Source organism: Cherax quadricarinatus, chromosome 84 (assembly GCF_038502225.1).
Source record: "Cherax quadricarinatus isolate ZL_2023a chromosome 84, ASM3850222v1, whole genome shotgun sequence".
NCBI lineage: Eukaryota > Metazoa > Arthropoda > Malacostraca > Decapoda > Parastacidae > Cherax > Cherax quadricarinatus.
This window is the reverse complement of record NC_091375.1, coordinates 5,364,781-5,380,046: the sequence shown is the minus strand read 5'-3', so window position 1 is coordinate 5,380,046 and position 15,266 is coordinate 5,364,781. Positions and strand designations below refer to the sequence as shown.

At 43.5% G+C, this 15,266-nt stretch overlaps 1 protein-coding gene across 5 annotated transcripts in view; it reads right to left on the bottom strand.

The window, feature by feature from the left end:
* Rgk3 (Rad, Gem/Kir family member 3) overlaps positions 1-15,266 on the bottom strand; it is a 402,462-nt gene that overhangs the window by 224,644 nt on the left and 162,552 nt on the right. For 3 of the 5 annotated variants that reach the window (XM_070102971.1, XM_070102972.1, XM_070102973.1), the window contains exon 2: positions 11,089-11,106. The exons of the other annotated variants lie outside the window; for them this stretch is intronic. In XM_070102971.1, the coding sequence (XP_069959072.1) occupies positions 11,089-11,106 (18 nt within the window). The remainder of the gene's footprint in view (positions 1-11,088; positions 11,107-15,266) is intronic. 5 annotated transcript variants of the gene reach the window in all.

Genomic DNA, 15,266 nt, shown 5'->3' with positions numbered 1-15,266 from the left:
TGATACGTGCTCAAATTTCAATAGAAGATCAAGAGGGTGAACACAGAAACCTGGACAGTACGGTCACAACTTTCTCCCTCTTCACCCTATATACAAACACTGGCCGAATAAAACACACAAGCTATATAAAACACGTTATATAAACACCTCGTTATATAAAATACACACGTTATATTTTTTATTGGCTGACACCTGCTGTCGGCCATCAGCAGCACTTTGAACATCGCTCCATATATACAAACACGCAAACAAAACAAACACACTAATAGGAGGCAGTGAGGCCGGTGATCCTAGGTGCCAGCGAACCCTGAGTGGCAGTAAACCCAGGTGCCAGTAGAAACACCCACAGTGTGTTGCTACGCTACTCTGTGTTACACAGTGGGGAACCCACAGTGTGCTGCTGCTACACTCCTGTACTCACCTAGTTTCTGTGTGTACTCACCTAATTGTGGTTGCAAGGGTCGAGACTCAGCTCCTGGCTCCGCCTCTTCACGGGTTTCCTCTCCCTGCTCCATGAGCTTCATCATACCTCGTCTTAAAACTATGTATGGTTCCTGCCTCCACTACATCGCTTGCCAGACTATTCCACTTCCTAACAATTCTGTGGCTGAAGAAATACTTCGTATCGTGTGTGTGTGTGTGTGTGTGTGTGTGTGTGTGTACATCTATATATATAATGCTACACACACGAGGCTACAGAGGAGCAAATCGAAAATCACTTGGTATAAAAGGTGGCGCTGATATATACTTTTTATGGATGGAACGGGAGCAAGTTCGTCTGAGGCAACGCTAGTAATTAACGCGATACCATCAAGCAGCACGCCCCAGGGAGGGAAGGGAAGAAAGCGACCAGGAGGGAGAAGAGAGGGAGAAGAGAGGGAGAAGAGAGGGAGAAGAGGGGAAGGAGAGAGAAAGGAGGAAGAAGGGAACTAAGGGGGAAAATAGGAAGAATGGATAGGAATGGAGACTAGAGGGGAAGGGAATGTAATAGAGAGGGAAAAATAATGTCATTTGAGTTCCATTACCAGTCTTGATGAGGACCTCAGGATCATCTCAAGTTGCTGTGCTTGTCCAGGTGAGGGCTCCATGCTGGCGCTGCGTACCAGAGGCTGAGTCTGAAGTATTTGTTTATAAATTCTTAAATGGTTCCTTGTTAAGGTGTCTAGCATTTGTTATTAGAGTAACTGACTTAACCTATCGTGATAAAAGGTATGAAATACCGACACGATGATCTGTTTTTGACTTGGTAACACCCACTGTGTGGGCGAAACGTTGTCAATAAATTATCTCACTACACCAGATTTGTTTTATTTTTAATCTATCGTGTCGCTGATGGTGTACAATACCGACAAGTTGATGAGACACATGTGCAACACTTGGGTATCTTTATTACCGAAACGTTTCGCCCGTACAGCAGGCTTGCTCAGTCGAATGCAGGTGAATATAACACTGGAGACAGTAGGCGAAGTGGTTACAAGGTTATCAGTCTCTCAGAGACTGATAACCTAGTACCGTTTCCAGTCTTTTCTCTTATTTTCATCTACATACATCATAAACTATAGCTGTTGCATGTCTGACCACGTCTGAGTCTGTTCAATATACCGTGAAACCTTTGCTGGTCTTTTTTCTTTCCAGTTGTCATCTTTCTCATAACTTACACATAGAATTTGTATTCTTGTCATTTATAGGGCCTGTGACAGCTCACGCCGTATCGTCCCCTATATACCGTGTCCTCCTTCAGGTCATTTAAGCGCCTCGGGAACAGCAAGAATTCTGTAGATGAATGGTTCAGAGAACCGACATGTTGATAAATTAGACACATGTGCAACTCTTGGGTATCTTTATTGAGGAAACGTTTCGCCACACAGTGGCTTCATCAGTCCATACATAGGAGAAACTTGAAGAACAGGAGGAGAATGAGGTAATCAGTCTTGGGCACAACCTACTTCCACATTGAACAAATGTGACACTACCTATGACTGCTACACCTCTCCTGCCATACGGTTTATAAGCTGCTTCTCCGCTCATCGGCCGTATTCTACTCAAGATTGATGGACTGAACACATCGACTCAAGGTTGAGGGACTGATTACCTCATTCTCCTCCTGTTCTTCAAGTTTCTCCTATGTATGGACTGATGAAGCCACTGTGTGGCGAAACGTTTCCTCAATAAAGATACCCAAGAGTTGCACATGTGTCTAATTTATCAAGAATTCTGTAACTGATCCTTGAAGGTCACCACTACCTTCGACCACTCTTATACCTCTTACCTTCGCCAGCAAGAATTCTGTGACTGATCCTTGAAGGTCACCACTACCTTCGACTACTCTTATACCTCTCACCTTCACCAGCAAGAATTCTGTAACTGATCCTTGAAGGTCACCACTACCTTCGACCACTCTTATACCTCTCACCTTCAACAGCAAGAATTCTGTGACTGATCCTTGAAGGTCACCACTACCTTCGACCACTCTTATACCTCTCACCTTCACCAGCAAGAATTCTGTGACTGATCCTTGAAGGTCACCACTACCTTCGACCACTCTTATACCTCTCACCTTCAACAGCAAGAATTCTGTGACTGATCCTTGAAGGTCACCACTACCTTCGACCACTCTTATACCTCTCACCTTCACCAGCAAGAATTCTGTAACTGATCCTTGAAGGTCACCACTACCTTCGACCACTCTTATACCTCTCACCTTCACCAGCAAGAATTCTGTAACTGATCCTTGAAGGTCACCACTACCTTCGACCACTCTTATACCTCTCACCTTCACCATATTCTCATATTCATAAGGTAGTCCTTGCATGCACTTGAACACTGGTCCGAGCAATACTTCATGTTGCAGAAGAGAGTTGCAACATGTCGAGTGCCGTCTTACAGGCTCAGAAGAAGCATTCTGCCTATTTTTGCTTTTTTTTCCTGTTGCTTTGTTGTCGCTGTTCATAGATGTCAAAGAGATTAGTGATGGAACCTCTATGTTAACGCATTAGAATAGTGATGGAACCTCTATGTTAACGCATTAGAATAGTGATGGAACCTCTATGTTAACGCATTAGAATATTAATGGAACCTCTATGTTAACGCATTAGAATAGTAATGGAACCTCTATGTTAACGCATTAGAATAGTGATGGAACCTCTGTTAACGCATTAGAATAGTGATGGAACCTCTGTTAACGCATTAGAATAGTGATGGAACCTCTATGTTAACGCATTAGAATAGTGATGGAACCTCTATGTTAACGCATTAGAATAGTGATGGAACCTCTATGTTAACGCATTAGAATAGTGATGGAACCTCTCTCGTAGAACTTTGGCAGACTAGAAAGAACATTCCATCCCAGAATCCCAGTAATAGCAGCAATAGTAACAAGTAGCAGCTGTAGTGCTAGTGATAGCAGTAATAATAGTAACTAGCAGCAGTAGTGATAGTAATAGCAGTAATAATAGTAACTAGCAGCAGTAGTGCTAGTAATAGCAGTAATAATAGTAACTAGCAGCTGTAGTGCTAGTAATAGCAGTAATAATAGTAACTAGCAGCAGTAGCGCTAATAGCAGTAATAATAGTAACTAGCAGCAGTAGTGCTAGTAATAGTAATAGTAACAACTAGCAGCAGTAGTGCTAGTAATAGTAATAATAGTAACTAGCAGCTGTAGTGCTAGTAATAGCAGTAATAATAGTAACTAGCAGCAGTAGTGCTAGTAATAGTAATAATAGTAACTAGCAGCTGTAGTGCTAGTAATAGCAGTAATAATAGTAACTAGCAGCAGTAGTGCTAGTAATAGCAGTAATAATAGTAACTAGCAGCTGTAGTGCTAGTAATAGCAGTAATAATAGTAACTAGCAGCAGTAGCGCTAATAGCAGTAATAATAGTAACTAGCAGCAGTAGTGCTAGTAATAGTAATAGTAACAACTAGCAGCAGTAGTGCTAGTAATAGTAATAATAGTAACTAGCAGCTGTAGTGCTAGTAATAGCAGTAATAATAGTAACTAGCAGCAGTAGTGCTAGTAATAGTAATAATAGTAACTAGCAGTAGTGCTATTAATATCAGTAATAGTAACTAGCAGCTGTAGTGCTAGTAATAGCAGTAATAGTAACTAGCAGCTGTAGTGCTAGTAATAGCAGTAATAGTAACAACTAGCAGCAGTGCTAGTAATAGCAGTAATAATAGTAACAACTAGCAGCAGTAGTGCTAGTAATAGTAACTAGCAGCTGTAGTGCTAGTAATAGCAGTAATAGTAACGAGCAGCTGTAGTGCTAGTAATAGCAGTAATAGTAACAACTAGCAGCAGTGCTAGTAATAGCAGTAATAGTAACTAGCAGCAGTAGTGCTAGTAATAGCAGTAATAATAGTAACAGCTAGCAGCAGTAGTGCTAGTAATAGCAGTAATAATAGTAACAGCTAGCAGCAGTAGTGCTAGTAATAGCAGTAATAATGGTAACAACTAGCAGTAGTGCTAGTAATAGTAATAACTAGCAGCAGTGCTAGTAATAGTAATAGTAACTAGCAGCAGTAGTGCTAGTAATAGCAGTAATAATAGTAACTAGCAGTAGTGCTAGTAATAGCAGTAATAGTAACTAGCAGTAGTGCTAGTAATAGCAGTAATAATAGTAACTAGCAGTAGTGCTAGTAATAGTAATAGTAACAACTAGCAGCAATAGTGCTAGTAATATCAGTAATAATAGTAACTAGCAGCTGTAGTGCTAGTAATAGTAATAGTAACTAGCAGCAGTGTTAGTAATAGCAGTAATAATAGTAACTAGCAGTAGTGCTAGTAATAGCAGTAATAATAGTAACTAGCAGCAGTAGTGCTAGTAATAGCACTAATAATAGTAACTATCAGCAGTGCTAGTAATATCAGTAATAGTAACTAGCAGCAGTAGTGCTAGTAATAACAGTAATAATAGTAACTAGCAGCAGTAGTGCTAGTAACAGTAATAATAGTAACTAGCAGCAGTAGTGCTAGTAAAATCAGTAATAATAGTAACTAGCAGCAGTAGTGCTAGCAATAACAGTAATAGTAACTAGGAGCAGTAGTGCTAGTAATATCAGTAATAGTAACTAGCAGTATTGCTAGCAATATCAGTAATAATAGTAACAACTATCAGCAGTAGTGCTAGTAATATCAGTAATAATAGTAACTAGCAGTAGTGCTAGTAATAGCAGTAATAGTAACTAGCAGCAGTAGTGCTAGTAATAGCAGTAATAACAGTAACTAGCAGCAGTAGTGCTAGTAATAGCAGTAATAACAGTAACTAGCAGCAGTAGTGCTAGTAATAGCAGTAATAACTAGCAGTAGTGCTAGTAATAGTAATAACAGTAACTAGCATCTGTAGTGCTAGTAATAGCAGTAATAATAGTAACTAGCAGCAGTAGCGCTAATAGCAGTAATAATAGTAACAACTAGCAGCAGTAGTGCTAGTAATAGTAATAGTAACAACTAGCAGCAGTGCTAGTAATAGTAATAATAGTAACTAGCAGCTGTAGTGCTAGTAATAGCAGTAATAATAGTAACTAGCAGCAGTAGTGCTAGTAATAGTAATAGTAACTAGCAGTAGTGCTAGTAATATCAGTAATAGTAACTAGCAGCTGTAGTGCTAGTAATAGCAGTAATAGTAACTAGCAGCTGTAGTGCTAGTAATAGCAGTAATAGTAACAACTAGCAGCAGTGCTAGTAATAGCAGTAATAATAGTAACAACTAGCAGCAGTAGTGCTAGTAATAGTAATAGTAACTAGCAGCTGTAGTGCTAGTAATAGTAATAGTAACTAGCAGCTGTAGTGCTAGTAATAGCAGTAATAGTAACAACTAGCAGCAGTGCTAGTAATAGCAGTAATAGTAACTAGCAGCAGCAGTGCTAGTAATAGTAATAATAGTAACAGCTAGCAGCAGTAGTGCTAGTAATAGCAGTAATAATAGTAACAGCTAGCAGCAGTAGTGCTAGTAATAGTAATAATAGTAACAACTAGCAGTAGTGCTGGTAATAGTAATAATAACTAGCAGCAGTGCTAGTAATAGTAATAGTAACTAGCAGCAGTAGTGCTAGTATTAGCAGTAATAATAGTAACTAGCAGTAGTGCTAGTAATAGCAGTAATAATAGTAACTAGCAGTAGTGCTAGTAATAGCAGTAATAATAGTAACTAGCAGCAGTAGTGCTAGTAATAGTAATAGTAACTAGCAGCAGTAGTGCTAGTAATAGCAGTAATAATAGTAACAACTAGCAGCAGTAGTGCTAGTAATAGCAGTAATAATAGTAACTAGCAGCTGTAGTGCTAGTAATAGCAGTAATAATAGTAACAACTAGCAGCTGTAGTGCTAGTAATAGCAGTAATAATAGTAACAACTAGCAGCAGTAGTGCTAGTAATAGCAGTAATAATAGTAACTAGCAGCAGTAGTGCTAGTAATAGCAGTAATAATAGTAACTAGCAGCAGTAGTGCTAGTAATAGCAGTAATAATAGTAACAACTAGCAGCAGTAGTGCTAGTAATAGTAATAATAGTAACAACTAGCAGCAGTAGTGCTAGTAATAGCAGTAATAATAGTAACAACTAGCAGCAGTAGTGCTAGTAATAGCAGTAATAATAGTAACAACTAGCAGCAGTAGTGCTAGTAATAGCAGTAATAATAGTAACTAGCAGCAGTAGTGATAGTAATAGTAATAATAGTAACAACTAGCAGCTGTAGTGCTAGTAATAGCAGTAATAGTAACTAGCAGTAGTGCTAGTAATAGTAATAATAGTAACAACTAGCAGCAGTAGTGCTAGTAATAGTAATAGTAACTAGCAGCAGTAGTGCTAGTAATAGTAATAGTAACTAGAAGCAGTAATGCTAGTAATAGCAGTAATAGTAACAACTAGCAGCAGTAGTGCTAGTAATAGCAGTAATAATAGTAACAACTAGCAGCAGTAGTGCTAGTAATAGTAATAATAGTAACTAGCAGCAGTAGTGCTAGTAATAGCAGTAATAATAGTAACAACTAGCAGCAGTAGTGCTAGTAATAGCAGTAATAATAGTAACTAGCAGCAGTAGTGCTAGTAATAGTAATAATTCCATCTCAACCTCGTAAATTTTCTTCAGCTTTTTCATATATAAAAAAAATAATCCCCCCCAAAATGCGTCCAATTATTTAGAAACATGAACTCCAATTTTCCCTCTATCAATAATTGTCTTTGTTTTCAGATATTCGACAAAAAAAATGTTTTTGTTGGTGGTTTTTTTGCGACTGGAGCAAAGATTTTCTTATTGTATATGTTTTATGTTTGGCTGAAATTCTGTTTTATTTCTTGGCGTAAGTGCGTAGTTTGGGCGCGAATGTGCGTGGTTTTTTTTCACGTATGTGTTTTTTGGACTTCCATTTGTGTATTATTTAGGAATAGAAGTGGTATGTGTGTACGTGGCGTGGGAGTGGGTACGTGGCGTGGGAGTGTGTACGTGGCGTGGGAGTGTGTACGTGGCGTGGGGGGTGTTAATGGCGTGGGGGTGTTCACGTATAATGGGGATGTGTGTACGTGGAATTGGGATACGTGGCGTGGGGTGGGTACGTGGCGTGGGGGTGTGCTAGGGTCTAGGTAAAAAAAACGTGCTTGTAAACAGGCTGGGCATCTGTGGCCCTGTGGTATAAAGTCACTTGGGGAGTTATGCAACTCCCCAACCTGGTTTCGAATCCTGCTGACTGCGATTTGTATGCATGTGTATGTATGTACATATAACATTAGAAATTAAATGGTATGTATTTCAAGGCATTTTTTCCCCTCAAGGAAGGTTCCTTGATGTTGGTGAGGGGCTCTTGATTTAGGGAATTGGATTTGTGCTCCAGTTCCCCGAATTAAGCCTGAATGCCTTCCACATACCCCCCCCCCAGGCGCTGTATAATCCTCTGGGTTTAGCGCTTCCCCCTTGATTATAATAATCAAGGCATTTTTTAATTTAAATATATTCAAGTCACATCACCTAACCTCGAGAATTTACAAATTTAATCTCTATATCTCTTAATATACACACCAAAAAATTAACATCAATGTTAACATCAATAAGAACATCAATAATAACACATAGAATGTAAAAAATACACACAACTTCATAACAGCAGTCTTATATATATAACAAATTTGAAAAATAATGTGGATTCATAACATAGACTATGTTGCTAACATCGAGATTTAACTAAAAACAACATAAACACATGAAAGTATTTCAAAACTAACATTTAGAACATTCTGTAAATATAATTTTATTGAAAAATGCACAGAAAGTAGAAGTTTAAAAGCTAGTTTCTGTTAGTTCCACAGTTTGTAAATTGTGTTCTTCTACTCGTCCTTTAACCTGTATATATCCATTAATCTTGTAAAAAATCTGCATGAACTTAACACATCTGTAATACTGTAGAATTACCCACAATATGTTAGGTAAAAGGACACATGTGCAGCTAAAGCGACATTTTTGTTGTAGCAACGTTTCGCTCTCCAGGACTTTGTCAAGCCGTTCACGGTACGGTTTGACAAAGCTCCTGGAGAGCGAAACGTTGCCTTAATAAAAACGTGGCATTAGTTGCACATGAAGTATTCTTGACTTAGTGGTGAACAGGTTACGTGCAGCTGGAATGTCCCTCGTGCAGTCGAAACCCTTAAACCCCCGACCATCCACCAGTCAATACAGTCGAAACTTAAACCCCCGACCATCCACCAGTCACTACAGTCGAAACTTAAACCCCCGACCATCCACCAGTCAATACAGTCGAAACTTAAACCCCCGACCATCCACCAGTCAATACAGTCGAAACTTAAACCCCCGACCATCCACCAGTCAATACAGTCGAAACTTAAACCCCCGACCATCCACCAGTCAATACAGTCGAAACTTAAACCCCCGACCATCCACCAGTCAACTAAGCAAACTCTCGCTGATTCGGGACGACGAAATAGATTCACGCTTGAAAATAGCTAATGAAAATTTGACTGACGAAAAAATGCGGTCAACATTTACAGCTCAACCAAAATATATTGCTCAGAAAAAGTGTAAACGTAATCAGTTACAGTGAATAGTGTGTTGTAAATTTTTATTTTTACAATTACGTGTAAATTGGCCTGTCATTGTGAAAGAATGTGAAACTCACACTGCAAGATTAATCGATGTATACTCATTGTAAAACTAATTTTCTCTTCGAATACTTAATGGAGAAAAACCAGGAAACTATCTATTAAGTGAGTGAGGCTGTATGTGTGTACCTGCGCTTTGATGGATAGATATCAAAGTGTGGCCTTCACGGGGTAGTATTTATAACAGAGCTCTCTCTCTCTCTCTCTCTCTCTCTCTCTCTCTCTCTCTCTCTCTCTCTCTCTCTCTCTCTCTCTCTCTCTCTCTCTCTCTCTCTCTCTGTGTGTGCTCTGACTGGCTGAGATGGGAGCATCACTGGCTGACAGAGGTGGGAGCATCACTGGGTGACTGGCAGAGCTGAGAGCACCCCAAGCTTATAGGGAATGCCGATAATACCCCGCGTTGCCTCATACATTCCCTGCCCTACCTCATACATTCCCTGCCCTGCCTCATACATTCCCTGCCCTGCCTCATACATTCCCTGCCCTACCTCATACATTCCCTGCCCTACCTCATACATTCCCTGCCCTACCTCATACATTCCCTGCCCTACCTCATACATTCCCTGCCCTGCCTCATACATTCCCTGCCCTGCCTCATACATTCCCTGCCCTGCTTCATACATTCCCTGCCCTACCTCATACATTCCCTGCCCTACCTCATACATTCCCTGCCCTACCTCATACATTCCCTGCCCTGCCTCATACATTCCCTGCCCTACCTCATACATTCCCTGCCCTACCTCATACATTCCCTGCCCTGCCTCATACATTCCCTGCCCTGCCTCATACATTCCCTGCCTTACCTCATACATTCCCTGCCCTACTTCGTACAATTCAGTCCTTGTCCTGCCTCATTCACTCCCTTACATTGGAGAACATACAGAGAAGGATGACAAAATTAATCCACTGTAAGACAGATCTTTCACATGAAGACTGGGGGCCCTGAAACTACCTTTCTTGATAGATGTGAAATGAGGGGAGACATATCAGAAGTGTACAAGCGAAAGACGGGAATAAATAAAGGAAACACAAATAGAAAATTGAGGATATTCAACCAAGAAGGAACACAAAGTAATAGATTCAAATTAGATAAGTTTATATTTAGAATTGACGTAGAAAAGTTCTGGTTTGGCAATAGAAGTCAATGAGTGGAACAACCTGCCAAGTAGGTCATAGAAGCCAAAACATTACGTAGTTTTAAAAATAGGTTAGGCACACACACAAGTGAGAAGGGTTGGATTTTAATGGGACCTGCAGAGAGTAGGTTAGCACGGTTGTTGAAGCTTGCAGTTTACGTGGGTGTAAGAATGGTGAGAGAGGTTGGATTTGAGAAAGACCTGCCAAGCACGGGCCAGTATTCCCACTTTAGTGTTCTTCCATTCATGTGTTCTTGTATTCATCCCAAAGTGCGCAGCTTCCAACCAGACTTACCCCCGTAGAAAGCAGGTACCAATCTTCCAACTAGACTTACCCCCGTAGAAAGCAGGTACCAATCTTCCAACTAGACTTACCCCCGTAGAAAGCAGGTACCAATCTTCCAACTAGACTTACCCCCGTAGAAAGCAGGTACCAATCTTCCAACTAGACTTACCCCCGTAGAAAGCAGGTACCAATCTTCCAACTAGACTTACCCCCGTAGAAAGCAGGTACCAATCTTCCAACTAGACTTACCCCCGTAGAAAGCAGGTACCAATCTTCCAACTAGACTTACCCCCGTAGAAAGCAGGTACCAATCTTCCAACTAGACTTACCCCCGTAGAAAGCAGGTACCAATCTTCCAACCAGACTTACCCCCGTAGAAATCAAGCACCATCTCCCAAACAAACACAACTCCATAAAAATTGAGTAACATCTTCCTGATAAATAACAGCAACATACATATATATAGCAAAACACAAACATTAGTAAGTACACCACGATAGCTTAAAGAAACAAGACAGTTATGTCATGCCTTTATAGATGATAATGTTAGATGTTACTCACGAGTGGTCCGTCCGTGAGCTGTGACAAGAAAATAAATATTTTTATATTTGAATCAACTTATGATTTTATGTGGGAGCACTGCACTGGTAGTTACTGTGGGTGATATAAGACTGGTGGTTACTGTGGGTGTTATAAGACTGGTGGTTACTGTGGGTGTTATAAGACTGGTAGTTACTGTGGGTGATATAAGACTGGTGGTTACTGTGGGTGTTATAAGACTGGTGGTTACTGTGGGTGTTATAAGACTGGTAGTTACTGTGGGTGATATAAGACTGGTGGTTACTGTGGGTGTTATAAGACTGGTGGTTACTGTGGGTGTTATAAGACTGGTGGTTACTGTGGGTGTTATAAGACTGGTGGTTACTGTGGGTGTTATAAGACTGGTAGTTACTGTGGGTGTTATAAGACTGGTGGTTACTGTGGGTGTTATAAGACTGGTGGTTACTGTGGGTGTTATAAGACTGGTGGTTACTGTGGGTGTTATAAGACTGGTGGTTACTGTGGGTGTTATAAGACTGGTGGTTACTGTGGGTGTTATAAGACTGGTGGTTACTGTGGGTGATACAAGACTGGTGGTTACTGTGGGTGATACAAGACTGGTGGTTACTGTGGGTGTTATAAGACTGGTGGTTACTGTGGGTGTTATAAGACTGGTGGTTACTGTGGGTGTTATAAGACTGGTGGTTACTGTGGGTGTTATAAGACTGGTGGTTACTGTGGGTGTTATAAGACTGGTGGTTACTGTGGGTGTTATAAGACTGGTGGTTACTGTGGGTGATATAAGACTGGTGGTTACTGTGGGTGATACAAGACTGGTGGTTACTGTGGGTGATATAAGACTGGTGGTTACTGTGGGTGATACAAGACTGGTGGTTACTGTGGGTGATACAAGACTGGTGGTTACTGTGGGTGATACAAGACTGGTGGTTACTGTGGGTGTTATAAGACTGGTGGTTACTGTGGGTGATATAAGACTGGTGGTTACTGTGGGTGATATAAGACTGGTTACTGTGTTACTGGTGGGGTGTTATAAGACTGGTGGTTACTGTGTGGTGTTATAAGACTGGTGGTTACTGTGGGTGTTATAAGACTGGTGGTTACTGTGGGTGTTATAAGACTGGTGGTTACTGTGGGTGTTATAAGACTGGTGGTTACTGTGGGTTCTGATATTTACCGTGGGAAAACAGCAGACAAGAGATTGGAACATCCAGTCTTCATCTCGTCTGTGACTTCTGACTTCAAGAATACATAGACTTCTATGTATATACTTTTAGCAATGAGAGAGAAATTCCCGAAGTCTTCAACGCCCTCGGCATAAAATATATGACTTTTTGGATATGCAAGGTTCTTATTTTGAACCAAAACTTACCTAATTTGATGTATGGTGAGAATTTTAATTTGACCCAACCTTTTTTTTGGTGGGGGCAGGGAACCTACCCATGTGGCATAATTTTAGCCTGACGTTAAGATGCCTTCTCACATGCCCAGTACCATCACTACTGTCATCACTACCACCACCACCACTACTATCATCACCATCACCACCACTACTATCATCACTACCACCACCACTATCATCACTGCCACCACCACTACTATCATCACTACCACCACCACCACTATCATCACTACCACCACCACTACTATCATCACTGCCACCACCACTACTATCATCACTGCCACCACCACTACTATCATCACTACCACCACCACTACTATCATCACTGCCACCACCACTACTATCATCACTACCACCACCACTACCACCACCACTACTATCACCACCACTACCATCACAACTACCACCACCATTACCATCACCACTACGACCACTACCATCACCACCACTAACACCACCACTACAATCACCACAACTACTACCACCACCACCACCACTACCCCCACCACTACTATTACTACCACCACAACTACCACCACCACCACCACTACCACTACTACAACCACCATCACCACTAATGCTACACACATTACCGACGGTGGTGTAGCACCATTGTTACACACGCCAGCACCAACAACGAAGACATAATGACGCAACAAAGACAAATCAATGACGCAACAAAGACAAATCAATGACGCAACAAAGACAAATCAATGACGCAACAAAGACAAATCAATGACGCAACAAAGACAAATCAATGACGCAACAAAGACAAATCAATGACGCAACAAAGACAAATCAATGACGCAACAAAGACAAATCAATGACGCAACTAAGGCACCTTCAAGAAAGTTATAACAAACACATAAAGACGAAACCAAGCTTCCCTCCCTGCTTCCCTCCCTGCTTCCCTCCCTGCTTCCCTCCCTGCTTCCCTTCCTGCTTCCCTCCCTGCTTCCCTTCCTGCTTCCCTCCCTGCTTCCCTCCCTGCTTCCCTCCCTGCTTCCCTCCCTGCTTCCCTCCCTGCTTCCCTCCCTGCTTCCCTCCCTGCTTCCCTCCCTGCTTCCCTCCCTGCTTCCCTCCCTGCTTCCCTCCCTGCTTCCCTCCCTGCTTCCCTTCCTGCTTCCCTCCCTGCTTCCCTCCCTGCTTCCCTCCCTGCTTCCCTCCCTGCTTCCCTCCCTGCTTCCCTCCCTGCTACCCTTCCTGCTTCCCTCCCTGCCACCCTTCCTGCTTCCCTTCCTGCCACCCTTCCTGCTTCCCTCCCTGCTACCCTTCCTGCTTCCCTCCCTGCCACCCTTCCTGCTTACCTCCCTGCCACCCTTCCTGCTTCCCTTCCTGCTACCCTTTCTGCTTCCCTCCCTGTATCCCTCTCTGCTTCCGTTCCTGCTTCCCTTCCTGCTTCCCTCCCTGTCTCCCTCCCTGCTTCCCTTCCTGCTTCCCTCCCTGTCTCCCTCCCAGGTTCCCTTCCTGCTTCCCTTCCTGCTTCCTTCCCTGTCTCCCTCCCTGCTTCCCTTCCTGCTTCCCTCCCTGTCTCCCTCCCTGCTTCCCTTCCTGCTTCCCTCCCTATCTCCCTCCCTGCTTCCGTTCCTGCTTCCCTTCCTGCTTCCCTCCCTGCTTCCCTCCCTGCTTCCCTTCCTGCTTCCCTCCCTGTCTCCCTCCCTGCTTCCCTTCCTGCTTCCCTCCCTGTCTCCCTCCCTGCTTCCGTTCCTGCTTCCCTTCCTGCTTCCCTCCCTGCTTCCCTTCCTGCTTCCCTCCCTGTCTCCCTCCCTGCTTCCCTTCCTGCTTCCCTCCCTGTCTCCCTCCCTGCATCCCTTCCTGCTTCCCTCCCTGTCTCCCTCCCTGCTTCCCTTCCTGCTTCCCTCCCTGATTCCCTCCCTGGTTCCCTTCCTGCTTCCCTGTCCTCTGCTTCCCTTCCTGCTGTCTTTCCTGCTTCCTGCTTCTCCCTCCCTGCTTCCGTTCCTGCTTCCCTCCCTGCTTCCCTCCCTGCTTCCCTCCCTGCTTCCCTCCCTGCTTCCCTCCCTGCTTCCCTCCCTGCTTCCCTTCCTGCTTCCCTCCCTGTCTCCCTCCCTGCTTCCCTTCCTGCTTCCCTCCCTGTATCCCTCTCTGCTTCCGTTCCTGCTTCCCTTCCTGCTTCCCTCCCTGTCTCCCTCCCTGCTTGCCTCCTGCTGCTTCCCTCCCTGTCTTCCCTTCCGTGCTTCGCTTCCTGCTTCGCTCCCTGCTTCCCTCCCTGCTTCCCTTCCTGCTTCCCTCCCTGTCTTCCCTCCCTGCTTCCCTTCCTGCTTCCCTCCCTGCTTCCCTCCCAGTTCCCTCCCTGCTTCCCTTCCTGCTTCCCTCCCTGTTCCCTCCCTGCTTCCCTTCCTGCTTCCCTCGCTGTCTTCCCTGCTTCCCTGCTTCCCTCCCTGCTCCCTCCCTGCTCCCTGCTTCTCTTCCTGCTTCCCTCCCTGGATCCCACCCTGCTTCCCTTCCTGTTCCCTCCCTGTCCCCTTGCTTCTTCCTGCTTCCCTCCCTGCTTCCCTCCCTACTTCCGTTCCTGCCGCTGCTTCCCTCCCTGCTTCCCTTCCTGCTTCCCTCCCTGTCTTCCCTGCTTCCCTGCTTCCCTCCCTGTCTTCCCTGCTTCCCTGCTTCCCTCCCTGCTTCCCTCCCTGCTTCCCTTCCTGCTTCCCTCCCTGTCTCCCTCCCTGCTTCCCTTCCTGCTTCCCTCCCTATCTCCCTCCCTGCTTCCGTTCCTGCTTCTCTTCCTGCTTCCCTCCCTGCTTCCCTCCCTGCTTCCCTTCCTGCT